Source organism: Malaclemys terrapin, chromosome 5 (assembly GCF_027887155.1).
Source record: "Malaclemys terrapin pileata isolate rMalTer1 chromosome 5, rMalTer1.hap1, whole genome shotgun sequence".
NCBI lineage: Eukaryota > Metazoa > Chordata > Testudines > Emydidae > Malaclemys > Malaclemys terrapin.
Genome location: NC_071509.1, coordinates 130,515,040 through 130,529,098, shown reverse-complemented (window position 1 = coordinate 130,529,098; position 14,059 = coordinate 130,515,040). Strand labels below are relative to the sequence as shown.

Genomic DNA, 14,059 nt, shown 5'->3' with positions numbered 1-14,059 from the left:
AAGAGTCGGGGATACCAGCCTTTAGAGAGTGCTGCTATAGTTACCGCCTTCCCCAGTGCTCTAGCTGGGGGGGGAAAACCTTCAGCACAGGGTCCGGAGTGCATTGAAAAGGAAGTTCTACTGCCTGGGCTGGGCAAAAAGCCATGCCGGGGCCTCTGCCTCTCCTGTGGTCCAGGGAGCGTGGCCTCCTGGAGCTCGCTGCAGCAATGCAGAAGGTTGCTGTGGGACGAACCAGGCAGTGGGGTGATAGTGTAGTGTAATCAGTGGGGCCCCAACAGTGGAGCTGAGACTGTGGAACTGGCTGAGGAGTAGCTCTCTGATGGTGCTTTGGGAGAGGCTTTTAAGGGAGGTGAGGGGTTATTTCTTCTCCCCCATCCAAACGGCATGAACAAACCCTGTGCAAACCCCACGCACTCAGGCCTTGCGCTAGGGCCAAGACTCTGGAGAGGACAGTGTGCTCTGGGCTAGGGTGACCAGAGAGCAAATGTGAAAAATCGGGACGGGGTGGGAGGTAATAGGAGCCTATATAAGAAAAAGACCCAAAAATCGGGACTGTCCCTATAAAATCAGGACATCTGGGCACTGGACTGGGCAGCAGCAGACCAGGACCGTATTCCTGACTCTGCCTCTGCCCTGCTAAGGGACCTTTCTGTTTCTCCCCTCAGCCTTTGGCTGCCTTGTCTATTCAAACTGTCAACTCTTCAAGGCAGAGCCTGTCTTTCAATATTCTGTATGTGCCTACCCCAGTGGGGCTCTGTCTAAGTGGCAGGCCCCTTTAAGGGGAAATGGGTGCCATAATTCGCTGCCTCCCAGCATGAGGGAGCAGGACTAATGGTGTCAGGGACTAGCCTCATGAACATCTGGACCTCATAAAAATGGGGGCAGGGGAGAGGAGACTACAATCAAGTCAGGCTCCTGTAGGAGGCCCTGAGGTAGGGGGCTATAAAAAGCAGGAAAGTCCCCAGGAACCTGCTACAAAAAAAGGTCTCCAGGAGAAAGCCCTGAGAGGCTGTGCTCAGCTGACAGAGTAGGGAAAGCCTTCAAAGTAGCCCAGAAGTGGCTAAAATGGTCGCTAAGAATGGAGCCCAGAAGGCACACTGGTGTGTAGGCCAATCGGAGCAGAAGAACCATTTGTTTGGAGGTTGGTTTGGACTTTTATTACCCTGAGAGGGGACTGAAGTTGAAAGATGACCTGGCTGGGGGCTGGACCATGAAAGCTGCAGCTACTGCAAAACCAGAGCAGACAATAGGGCGTGCTAGCGTGGAAGAACGCCCTGCAATGCTGGGCCCTAGTTTGGGACAGGGTGCTCAGGTGATGAGCTCCCTCCAGGACAGGCCCTCACCTGGGCTGGGGTCTATAAACACTGCCAGTAAATCATTTGCACCTTTAAACTCAGAGCCACACAGAGGATCTCAGTGCCGACAGCCTGCTTCTCTTCAGACGCCTGGGCAAGTAGGGAGAAGAGAAAAGCAGAGGCAAGAGTCTGAGAGAAGACTCTGCCCTTAGGCCATGAAATTAATTATCATCATTGCTGTGCTTTCAGGGCTGTGCAGGAGAGAGGAATAACCGCAGTATCTATTGGCCTCTGATGTCAATGGGAGAGTACACTGAAACTCATTGACCTGATCCATGACTGATTTCAGTCCTCGGGAACTAGGCAATTTCATGGATAGAAACACCCATGGCGGTAAATGGGGCGGGGGGGAGGGGGAGTAATCATTCCATTTTAGACCCCATCATGGCCTGTAGCTACGGTATCCATTCCTGCAAAGTGCTAGTTAGTGGCGTGAATCCAGTTCTAGTCATTAGATCATCTAGTCTGACAATAACAGGGTCCACATTTCCCCTTCATCCTCCCTCTTTAGTAAGAGTTTTCTCTTCCCTTTCTGTAAATGTAAACAAGAACTAAGTCATTCTCCCAGTTCCCTGTACAAGCCCATGTACTTGTGCACTCTTGCTAACTGCTCTGAGGACTTTGGTCAAGCTGTGATAACATCTCCTCTGTGCTGCGTGGGAATTTTATTGCTATGCAATGTAGACAGGATCATTTGTTTCCTTGTCATCCATAATGGGATCCACATTGCTTGTTAATCAGTCTCCTTTTCTGAATAAGGAAGATTCTGCACCATGTAAGACACTGTAAAATATCTTGCTCTGTCAGACTTGCCATTCTGTACTGCCGAGCTATGGAGTGTGATGCCAAGAGAACTGAAAGATTAGATTGGCCACAGAACCCCAATAAACAATTCTGTGAGGGGGTCCGGTGCCGATTGGCAGCTACTTTGACTTAGGGTGGATTTTGACCAGTAACTGTGACCCATTGGAAGGTAATGCAAACTGGTCCTACTGAATTACGTGTTTAATTGTCTGGAGCTTGGGACTTTGGGGTTTTTTATGTCCTTTCTAGGTAAAAACAGCAAGAGGCCATTTTAAAGAGCACAATTGTCATTTATCTGCCACGATCGAGTGCACACGATGCATCTGATAAAGGAATAATGTCACGTTAAAAGACAAGATGATAAAAAACATTTCATAGAAAAATCTTACTCAGACCAAACCTGCCCCATGTTGTTACCCGTTGCCGTTTCTGGTGGTACAGCCACACAAATGTGAGTAAGGCAAAAAGTCTGTTTGCCAAGTATGGATTTTTTTATTTGTGCATGACTAGTGCGATCTATAGAATATCTGCGGCCTGGGGGAGTTTTGAAATTGGAATCTCTTTATCCCATCCACTTGTAACTCTCCCTTAAAGTGCTATGCACACTTGATTACCTAATCCTCATTTCTTTAACAGAGCGCTGGCCTCCAAGGTCCATGACATGAGGCCAGATCAGCTGACCAATATAACCTTCATGAGGGTGCCTCTCCATTTTCTACTTTTATTATTAGTACTCCATGTTTATTAGAGTAGTGCCTATGGACTGGCCAAGAATGGAGCTTTGTCATGCAAGGCACTGAACAAACAGTAGTAGATGGCCCTGAAGAACTTGCAATCTAAATAGACAAGACCGACACAGGGTGGGAGAAGGGGTAGAGCACACAGGCAGAGTGAACTATGTGAGAGCAGCCAACGTCCTGCTAGTTCCACAATGGTATTGATTTTTTTGGGTCAATTTCAGTTAGGAGGGGATCAGCTAAAAGGAAAGAAGGGGGAAGACAGAGGGGACATTGAAGGGAAGAGTTGAGGGGGACCAGGAAGGTGTCCAGTGAACATGAGGTAAAAAGACTGTGAAAGAGAGAGAGGGTTGGAGCAAACAGCCAATCAGCACAGGGCAGAGAGAGTTCTGTCAAAAGGGTAGAAAGTTCCCTGAATGTCTGAAGGTTCTTGCTTTAGCTGCTTCCGCAGCTGCTCCTACCTTGCCCAGGCGTCTGAGGAGAAGCCAGTCTGTCGGCACTGAGATCTGCTGTGTGGATCTGAGTTTTAAGGTGCAAATGATTTACTGGCAGCACTTACAGGCCCCAACCAAGGTGAGGCCGTGTCCTGGGGGGGAGCTCACCACCCTCAGTGGCTCATCCTTGCAATTTTTCTCCAAGGCCACATGGCCTCATTTCCCACAGAGGATCCCTGAAGGAGAGTTTTCTATCCACAAGATCCTCTCAGGTGGATATTTCCATGAAGGAGGAGAGGGGAAGGGAGTGATCAATGCTTCTGAAAATCATTTCTGTTGTTTGAAATCCTGATCATCTGATCTAAGGGCCTGATCCTGCAAACATGTGCACACATGCCTACCTTTATTCACAAGAGCAGCTCCATTGACTTCCGTGCCCCAGCGACAGTCTGATACTGGAGGATGTATTTGCAATGTTTCGTGCCCAAGAACTGCTTGCCAGATCCTCAGATGGTATAAATAGTCACAGGCCTGCTGACTTCAATGGTGCTATACAATTCACACCTTCTGAGGCGTGGCTCCTGGAGGTTTTCTAATCGGGGTTGTATATTTAGGTGTAGTAAATATACACACATTATGGCGTCAAGAAGCGCTCTCTTCACTGTGGTCAATGGCCATAGGGAGACCTTGGCACCAAATCACATGTCAGAAGCACTTTGTGTACTGAACTAGTCTGTAGCACAAGTGATGTCAACCTCTGTCTGCTAATATTGACAGGTGGCCAAGGAAAACACTGGATTTGTGCATGAAATTGTATCATTTTTCAGCTGTGCTTTAGTGGCTTAAAAGGTTTTAATTGCATATTCATATTAGGGGAAAGGCTTGCTCATTTTCACCTTCTTTCCTGCCCTTCCCTGCAGTTTCCTCTTTTAAAATAATAATAATAGAACAACTTTTTCTTTTCAGTTTCACAGCTGCTTTCCTGTAATCAGCAATGTACCTCCCTCATTGTCCTGTCACCTGCAAACTCCCATCTCCTGCATCCCCTTGCAGTGACTCGGAGCTGCCCCAGCTCATATTCCAGATCTCACCTCATCCTTAGCCCAAAATGGTTATTTATAAACCTGCCTGAAATTTTTCACAGCAGAAGTTTCTTTGTTCCAGAACGGTCTTTTCTCAAAAGTGAAACTTCTCATGAAATATCACTGTCATTGACGCGTTCTGGTTCTCTCTCCCTCCCCCAAATTTTCCATAATGCTTTTAATTTTCTAGAACTTTTTAAAAATAATTCTTGAGCTTTTTCCACTTACTAAAAACCTGAGAAGAAAATGTGCATTTTGATAAACAAGAAACTCTGACAACCACATTGAGAAATACCATGAAAGGTGGAGCTGCTTCAAACCCAGCACAACTGAAACCCCTTCAAGAGCTTAAACTTTTTTGCGAAATTGTTTTTCCTATTTTTCAGGCAGTTCTAGTTATTGATCCCTCCTGGAGCTCCCATATTGTACTGTGTCAGGGCGTAAACTTGCTCTGTCGCTTTAAAGGGTGCTGCGTAAGGCCACCCAGCTCCACCAGCTGGTGTGTGTGAGGGGTGACCCCAGCTCTGCCTGCTATCCACCCACTTTTAGACAAACTGCTCGGAGGGGGAGTGCGGAAGCAACTGGATAGCAGCCCCAGTGCTCCCCCCCACACACCATGTCCAGGAGCTGCATTTCTGGCTGGCAACACATGGCCCATGCAAGGCTGTGAGGAAAGAGGTTTGCTCTCTCTCTTTACCCTGTGTGGCCATAGAGGACGGGCTTTTCCAAAGTCCCTGGAGGCCGGATCCTCAGTGAGTTAGGCACGCAAGTACCTTAGAGGATCTGGACCTGAGTGATGTAGGAGCACAAGTCCCATAGATTTTCAGTGGGATTTGTGCTTCTAAGTCACTTAGGCATTCTTGCAAATCCCACTCAGAAAGGCTAGTCTCAATCTAGCCTACTAGGGTATGTCTGCACTGCCTGGGTCAGCTGACTCGGATTCACAGGGCTCAGGCTGGAGCCTGGGCTCTGAGACCCCCTTGAGGGGGAAAGGTCTCACAGCCCGGGCTCCAGCCCAAGCCCAAACGTCTATATTGCTATTTTTAGCCCTGCAAGCCTGAGTCACCTGACCCGGGCTCTGAGACTCAGTGCCACGGGTTACTGCCCTGTTATTTGTACAATGGAGCCTTGCTACTACTCCCGTTGCTAATCTGCCACCCTAGTTATTTTCACAACATCCCCATCATCTCAACCTATTATTTTAACAAGATCTCCTAGAGAGCTGTAATGAGGCTTCCGGCGCTTAAGAAACCACTGCTCATGCAAAACAGGCAATACCTTCACTAGTGCACCACCAAGTACCAGCATCAATAATTTAAACCAAACAGCACTTGTCAAAGTCAAAGAAGAAAGTCCGTTTTATGAGGCAGTTTCCTTGATTTATTCAGATCTTCACATTGCATTTGTTCCCTTACTCTCTGCTTCGCAGAATGTGTTAATATGCGAAGACTCTCCTAGTCACCAGAGGGGAATTAGGAAGGTTTCACTGTATTTCTTTGCACAGGAACCATTTTCCAATTGCACTAAAACCTTTCAGGGTATTCGTTGTACTGAGAGCTCACCACTTCTGAGGTAGTCCCCAGTCATTGGCCCCAGCCCCCGGCTCATAAAAATAGAGCTGAGACAAGGCAGTACGTTACCCACTTGGAGTCCTTTGATTCAGAATGTACACTTAGGGCTTAGAGAGCAGCTTACCATTTACATGGACTCTCGCAAAGCCGAAAGGCTCTGACTTGTCTAGGCTGTTTTCATACATCTCTTGCTAGTGTAGTTTTAATCTGAAAAGTGACTGTATGTAGGGGTCCCATGTTCATGTGTCTCAATGGCTTCATGGGAAGTTTGCTCAGTTTTATACATAAAGGGGGAGCAAGTTTAATTGGACCCCCTTGTATGCTCCCCGGCTCTGGAAAACGAGCTGGAATCTTCCTGGCTTGAGCTTCATCACAGGTTCTTGCCAAAGACAACGCAGCATTTTGACCAGCCTGAAGGGGAGATTCTTTAGCACTTGCTTCTCAGACTATGCTGGCAACAGCACCAAGATGCAGCGGTCAGATCAATCGCCATAGACTCTAAATCTGGTGGGTGAGATCCTGGCTCCACTAAAGTAATTGGCAAATCTCCCATTGACTTCAACAGAATCAGGATTTTTCCCTTTCATTGCAAAATCCATTTAATTCTTTGTGTGAAATGTACCCCAGAAGCCTCACATTTGCACCCTGTGAGAGGGATGGGCATGGGGGTTCTGGGGAATCTCCACATTCTGCATGTTGTGGGGGACGCTCTCAGATCCACAGATCTGCTGGTCCTAGTTCCCGGCGAGGAAAGGTGCTGCAGTTGTAGCAGCTACTCCAGACTATAGGCTGGATTGCTAGCTAAGGGGGAGTGGGGCAGGGAGGGGAACTGTTCTGTGACTCCATGCTGTACCTACAGATCAAAGGATGGATTTCACCCTCTTCACTCCTGTAGACTTTGCCTGCAGAAAGCCTGACTACTCAGACTTTGTGGGTGAAGTGAATGTCTGTGCCTATATGAAATGACTGAATGCTTTAAAAAAGGTGTCATACGAGCTAGGTATTATTAATGGCAGCAGCCACTGGACTCATAAGCAATCCTGTAGTAAAAGATCAAAGAGATTCATCTGCCGGCCCCATTTGAGTGAAGGTTCTGTCAGCATTCCCATTATACAATCACTTTTTCAGACACTTAAGAACATAAGAACGGCCATACTGGGTCAGATCAATGGTCCATCTAGAGTAGCCGGTCTCCGACAATGGACAGTACCAGGGCTTCAGGGGGAGTGTACAGAACAGGGCAGCTGGATGGATTCACCCCATTTTCCTCTTCTAGCAGTCAGAGGTTTAGGTATACCCCAAGCGGAGGGTTGCATCCCTGACCATGTTGGCCAATAGCCATTGACGGATCTATTCTCCATGAAATGACCTAGTTGTTTTTTTAACCCAGTTATACTTCTGGCCAGCACCTCAGCCCAGGGCCCTGAGTGCCACAAGTTAATTTTGCATTGTGTGGAAAAAGTACTTTGTACAATTAACATGTGGAATGCCTAGCCAGGGGATGTTGTGAAGGCCAAAAGTACCACTGGGTTCAAAAGAGAACCAGATAAGCAAACGGAGGAGAGGTCCATCAAAATTTGTCTTAAGTATTTCAAGTTCAAACAAGGTCTCGGCCTAGAAGCAGAGTTCCTGCAGCTGATGCAGGGCCCTATCCTACGCCTGATGTCGGCAGGGACTCAGAACAATGATCCGATACAATGAGTTGCTGCAAAGGGCCGGGAGCAGGAAGGAAGGATTTCAGCTTTTACTCAAATGCTGTCGTTTTGCAGGTGAACATTAATATAAGCTGAGATTTTCAAAAACACCCATGGGTGCCTGGTCCCTTGAATTGGACACCTAATTCCCTCCGATTGCTTGAAAAATCTCACCCTTCGTACCCAGAAATATAAACATAACCCAGCAAAAGCTAATGAGCCAGAACTATACAGCCATTCTTCAGTAGCTGCAGGAGGGTGCTTCTTGGAATTTTACCTTAAGGTTCAACTATACTTGTTTTTAGTGGCTATGTGAGACTTTCTTAAGGGAATTAATAGGTGAAGTTTTATTAATATGATTCTTCAGTTGTAATTGATTCTTGCTGGGCCCATTCCTTTTGCCAAGACTGAACTTCCAGAAGCCAGTTTAAAAGTTCCTTCCCTGGTTCTGGATAACATCTTAGATTTTTAATATTTTTTCATTTTTAATAAACGAAGTTGCTCTTTATGCGCTCTTGGTTTAACTTGGTGACATCTGTTCAGCTTGGATGATGAAAATAGACTCAGCAGTGTCACTTTCAGTACAGTCCGCTTCTAGCCAATTTCACTTTCTAGTACTAATGCTCTACTACAATGCTGCAGCCGCTGGGTTGCAAATACAGGGCAGATCATGGCCTTGTCCTACTGAAAAATCCATGCAACGGGTAAAGTCAAGTCAGAAGTTTTGTGCATTCACGCTCATAGAGCCCCTGAGGTTACACACTAACAGGGTATAGTGCAGGGGTCTCAAACACGTGGTCCACGGAGTTATTTCCTGCGGGCCGCTATAGCTCCCGTCACCCCCCACGTCCCCTCCGAGTGCATCGCATCCCCACTCCTTTGCCTACCTCCCAGTGCTTCCCACCAAACAGCTGTTTGGTGGCACTTAGGACTTTCCAGGAGGGAGAGGGGGGAGCGGGGAGCCACGTGCTCAGGGGAGGAGGCAGGGCCAGGGAGGGGATTTGGGGAAGGGGTTGGAATAGGGGCAGGGAGGAGGCAGAGTTGGGGTGGGGACTTTGGAGAAGGGGTTGGAATGGGGGTGGGGCTTTTGTATCTTTGTATGAAAAGGTGTCAGCGATGCAGCCCTCGGGCCAATGTACTAGTCCTTGTGTGGCCCTCGTGGTGATTTGAGTTTGAGATGCCTGGGACAGTGCATAGGTTATGGGAAACGCTTGCTTTTACTACTCAGGTGAGATTAGTGATGGTAGTAAAGTTAAGCACGTGTTTGTAGGATCAGGGTCTGTGTGATATCACCCGCTGGTAGCTGGTATTCAGCCAGGAGAGAGATCCTTGCGCTTAGGTGATGGAAGCCTGTGGGTTTGGATATTTTTTGTAAGATGAAGGACAAGGTTTCTAGCCCTTCCTCGGCAGGCGATTGCCTGCCACACATGAGCATGGTTCGCCCACCAGCATGGGCGGGGAGCACACACCTCAATATGTACAAGTGTCCTGGCAGCCTCGGAACAGCTGCCTAGAAGGGTCAGGGCTTCTAAGGAGAGCCAAGCCATCGCTATGGATGGCTGACTTCACTGGCGCCCTTATCGACCCCATGGCCCTTATCCTCTGGGCTGTAGCTCTGCCCTGCTCATCTACCCCCAACAGGGACAGCTGGGATCAAGCAGGGCCCACGGGAGTGAATGCTATAGGGACCCATTCTCCAGCTGCAGGAAGTGGGAGTCACTCAGAGCATGGGGGGGTGGGGGGGGGAAAGGGAATCAGGCCCAGGCTCAGTATTGACTGCAGGGATATTTGTCAGGGAATAAGTGGGTAAGTGATCAAGGCTGCCTTGGCCCTACTAAATCTACATGATAGAAAAATCTGCATAAATGTCTGTCTCGGTCCATAGCCCAGCTGCGGCTGTGACCCTCATGGGCTGCTATTGTGGCCTTCCACCTTCAGGGGACTGGTCATCTACAATATGTGAGTGTCACCCCTGAAGTGAGCAGGGAGGTACAGCAGCAGACTGTTAGCACACCCCATGGTGCTGAAGTCTGTAAAGAAGGTGGGTGTGGAGTGGCTTGGAATGAACCAGCTCTGGAATGAGTGTCACACCCTAGCGTGTCTGCTCTTACCTCCACCCCACCCAGAGACTTCACAGACCAAAGGCCCCTGGGAACTGCAAGGTGCTCTCCACCTGCTCTTTAAGGCTTTTGGCTTTTAAAGTGAGTTAAGGCCTTGCTTGAAATATTAAAATCCATCAAGGGCCAATGTCTAAACTTGCCCCCCACTTTAGGTTTTGTAAAATATTATTCCAAATTTAGACTCATGAAATTTCTTTTAAACTGAAGAAAAACAAAAAACAAAAACCAGCCCATGTAAACAGCAACAGCTCCCCCAGCACCGCATGCAACCCAAGACTTCAGAGCATTGTGCCTGTCAGAGAAAACCTAGAACAGAAATGAGCTGGTCTCTTTTCATTACCCACCATGAAGGAAGTGCAACTGCCAAACACATAGCAGCCATACAGTACCATAACTAGGATTAACATTCTTTTTTCAGGTTTAACTATGGTACCGTACATGTTTTACACACTTCCTATCAAAAACAAAACAAAACAAAAAAAAAACCCCACAACTTGTTCCATAGAATATTCAAATGGAGAATTCCTCTAGTTTTCAAAACTATCAAAAACAAGCCAGCTGCATTTAGGAATAATTGCCTGTGCAAATATGAAAGACAGGCAGGTGGCATAAATGCAACAGCACTAACAAAGTTGGCATTGGACAAGTAGCCCGGCACCCAAGGAGCAGGATTGTTGTGTGCGTGCGTATGTGTGTTAGGAAGATGTGAAAGCCCTCAAAGATTCCTCAGCTGTGGATGAAAAGAATAAGAACATCAGACACCCTGCTCTGTTGATCAAACATTTTCTGGAAAGAAAATTAAAACACTAACTGGCAGCATGATTAATGACTAATGAATCCACATTATAAAAAAAAAAAAAAAAAAAAAAACGCTTTATGAACCTTGTTAATTTAAAAACATTGTTTTTTAACCAGATTAGCCATATGTCTCATCTTTGTGACAGTGCCTTTTTCAGTCACTCTTTTGATCTACACTGAAACAACAAATGTTGGATTTTCATCAAAGCAGCTTTAAAGGTTGGGTCTCTAGGTGCCAGGGATTCTTCATCTCTCATTAACATTCCCAAGGAAAGTGTCTCCAGTCTCTCCTCACACACCCTTCTATAGGCAAATAAATTATCTTGGCTGGCAACTTGCCTAGTGCATATGATGTTCCAACTTAATCATCCCCTTCCCCACCCCACCCCCTGACACGTGAATGTTTCGGTTATTGTTTGGGGGATGATCTCCCTCCACAGCAGGAAGTACCTGAAGATGAGTTTTAGCTCACACTCTGCTCTTGGTTTCAATCTGGAGGCCAGGTCCAATAGGGATGATTTAGGGTTTCTCAAATCTTTTCTTCCTGTGATCACTACTTACTCCCTTGCAGATCTTTCACCACCCCACCTTACCAGCATCTAAAGACCTGCTTCTGAGACTAACTGCCAGAACTAGGGGCCATGGGGGGGGGGGGGGGGGGGAAGTAGTCGGAGATCTCAAGTATCCCAGTTGCAGGTCATGGCTAAGCTTCAGGGAGCGAGTGCCCTCAGCTGCCTCCCAGAGTTGGCTATCTCCTATGGCAGGGAGTTGTCACAGCATTAGCTGATTGGACAGAAGGTTTCTAGATGGATTGTCTATCAAAAATAGGCCAGAAAAGGATCCAGAAGTAGTTAAAGTGTAAGAGTTAGTTAACCAGGAAGTGCCCCCTCTCCTCCACCTCTAGACTGACCCTGCACTGTGCAAACAAACAACCTGCCTAGAAGGGCTCTGTAGCCTATACACAAGTCTTGTACATGTGCTCCCCACTTCGGGCTGGCCCTGCTGCCTTGTCAGTCACTATACTCCTCCCGCTCCCTCAGGGCGGGGTACTTGGTAGCCATTTTCCATTTCACGTGCTTTGGCTTCAGGCAGGCCGCAAGGGAGGTTTTCCTGCTGATGCTCCTGGCCACCTCCTGGCTCTTGGCCTTTCTGGGGGGTGAGGAGGGTCTGACTAAGGGCTGGGTAGGGAAGATTGTCTTGCCCTTGGGAGCGCCCAGCAGCTGCCACATTTCTCCAGAGGTTGAGCTGCTCAGGTATTGCCAAGGCCTCTTTCCACTACTGTCCCGCACATGGACCTTGGAGTTCAATTTCTGGACCAGCAGCTTCATGGTCCTCTGGTGTCCATGGATGGCTGCGAGGTGCAATGGGGTGTAGCCGCAGCTGGATTTCACATTCACATCCAGGGGGGTGCCCGCTTTCTCGGCCCCACTGACCAAGTCCTGGAGCACTTGGTTGGCTCCATGTTTGGCGATCCAGTGGAGCGCGGTGTAGCCGGAGATAAAGTCCCTCTGCAAAGCAAGCTGGGGCTCTTCCAGGAAGAGCGCCTGGACCTGCACCCAGGAGCCAGCAGCCACCATGACAATCCAGTTGTGTTCCCTGGGGTGTAGCGGCACGGAGGAGGGCCTGGGGTCCAGAGGGCTGTGGGGGACTGGCAGCACCTCCTCTGTGGGCACACAAGTCTGTCTTTGCACAGAGCCCAAATACTGGAAAGTGATGGGAGTGTCCACACCTGGGGAAGCCAATATTGCCCCCTTGGCCATCTTCCTGGACCTCCGGGGGCGCCGGCCTCTCCTCCCCTGGTCCTGGTCCCTCAGCTCATCCTCGGAGGAGGACACCCTGGTGCTCCTGTGGGTGCTCTTGCTCCGGAAGGAGTGGCGGGTGCAGGGCGCGGTGCCATTCACCTCCACCACCTGCCTGTTGGCTGGGCGCTGGCTGCGAAGGTAGCGGTCGCTGGGTGCCCCATTGCTGAGCTGCTGGCAGCGTGAGTCTAGCGCCCCTGGGTCCCTGGGCCCTTCGCCTGCTCCCCCGGCGGGGCTGGCACCCCTGTCCCCTGCCTCCAGCGGAGAGTCACTCCCCTCGCTGCCGGTGCCACCCCCGCCGCCCTCTTCGCTCCCGGGGCTCGCCTGCTCCACGAAGTCCTCCAGGTCCTGCAGGGCCAGCTGGCACCGGATGCTCCGGAAGACGGGCGGGGGGCATCTCCAGCCAGCCTCGGGGGGCGGCGGGGCCGGGGCAGGGCAGGTGCCGTCGGGCGAGCGAGGAGCGGAGCAGCTGTCCGGGGCCGCCTGCCCCGCACCCCGGTTCCTCTCCACCCACTCCTGGGTCCGCTGCTGCTGGAGCCCGGCGGGAGCGCAGGGGCCGTGAGCCCGCGGCGCCCCGGGGAGGGCGTGCGGGGCAGCCCGGCGCAGCTCGGGGCTCGGGGCGCAGCGCTCCTGGGGGTGCCCCTGGCCGCCGCCGGCCCAAGCCGGGGCAGGAGGCGGCTCCGCTCCCTGCCTCCCTGAGTCAGCCTGGGGGAGGCCGGGAGCCCCCCGGCCAGCTGCGCCCGGGCAGGAGCGGGGGTGATCCCGGGGGAGGCGGCCGGGGGGTGCCGGGCGCGGCTGCTCCTGGAGCCCGCAGCGCGCCCCGCTCCCCGGGGAGCCCGCTCCGCTCCCTGGCTGGGCGGCTGGAGGAGCCGCCTCCTGCCCTGGGGACGCACCGGCGAGGCCCTGCCCCTGGCACCGCCCGGGCCCCGGGGGCGGCTCCGTGGCAGGTGGCCCCAGTTCCTCGCCCAGCAGGTCCCGGTACCTTTTCCTCAGCACCACATACTTGGGGCCGCCGCCCGCCTCCTGCTTCACCGTGGCCACCGAGTTCACCAGGCTCTTGAACTGCTCCCGGCGCTGCTGCACCTGCCCAGCCGGCCCGGGGTCCCGCAGGAAGCGCTTGAAGTGCCCCAGCAAGGCGGCGTTGGTCACTCGCCCCCCAGCCTGGCAGAGGAAATCCAGCAGCTCCTCCTGGCTCAGCTCCCTGGCCATGGCTCGGCCCCCGGCTCTCGGTGCGTGTCAGGGCAGCAGCGGGGGGCTGTCACCTGCCCAGCGAGCATAGCATGACCCCTTGCCTGCCTGCACCCCCTTTCCTGGGCAGGTGCTGGCACAGCAGGGCGACGCTCCCCGTCTCCTTGAGACCAGTCCCTGATAAAGTTCCTCCTGGAGTCAGTTTCACCTGCTCCCTCTGCTCCGCCCACCCAGCTCCTCCCCTCTCTCAGGCATGAGCACTCCCCTGCTTTCCCGGGATGAGTCAGGCGGGGGTCATGCCGAGTGTGTGTAGAGGCGTGAGCCCAGCAAGGGAGAGACGCAGAGAAACTCCGCTCTCACCTGTCGGCAAGTTGTTGGTTTTATTTTCACCTTACCTACTCCCTCCCGTTTCCTTTCATCACAGCCACCTTCCTGATGTCACCGAAAGAAGGTGGGGAGAAGGTTGTGGTTGAATTG

General features: G+C 50.9%; 1 protein-coding gene across 1 annotated transcript; it reads right to left on the bottom strand.

Moving 5' to 3' along the window:
• Positions 1-5,775: 5,775 nt before the first annotated feature.
• On the bottom strand, positions 5,776-13,740 carry SOWAHB (sosondowah ankyrin repeat domain family member B). The gene has a single exon (XM_054028872.1). The coding sequence runs from the start codon at positions 13,601-13,603 to the stop codon at positions 11,606-11,608; it is 1,998 nt and encodes a 665-aa protein (XP_053884847.1). The 5' UTR covers positions 13,604-13,740; the 3' UTR covers positions 5,776-11,605.
• Between the last annotated feature and the right edge of the window lie 319 nt (positions 13,741-14,059).

Excerpts from the sequence above, each read along its gene's own strand:
- SOWAHB (XM_054028872.1), bottom strand. The coding sequence starts at position 13,603 with ATGGCCAGGGAGCTGAGCCAGGAGGAGCTGCTGGATTTCCTCTGCCAG.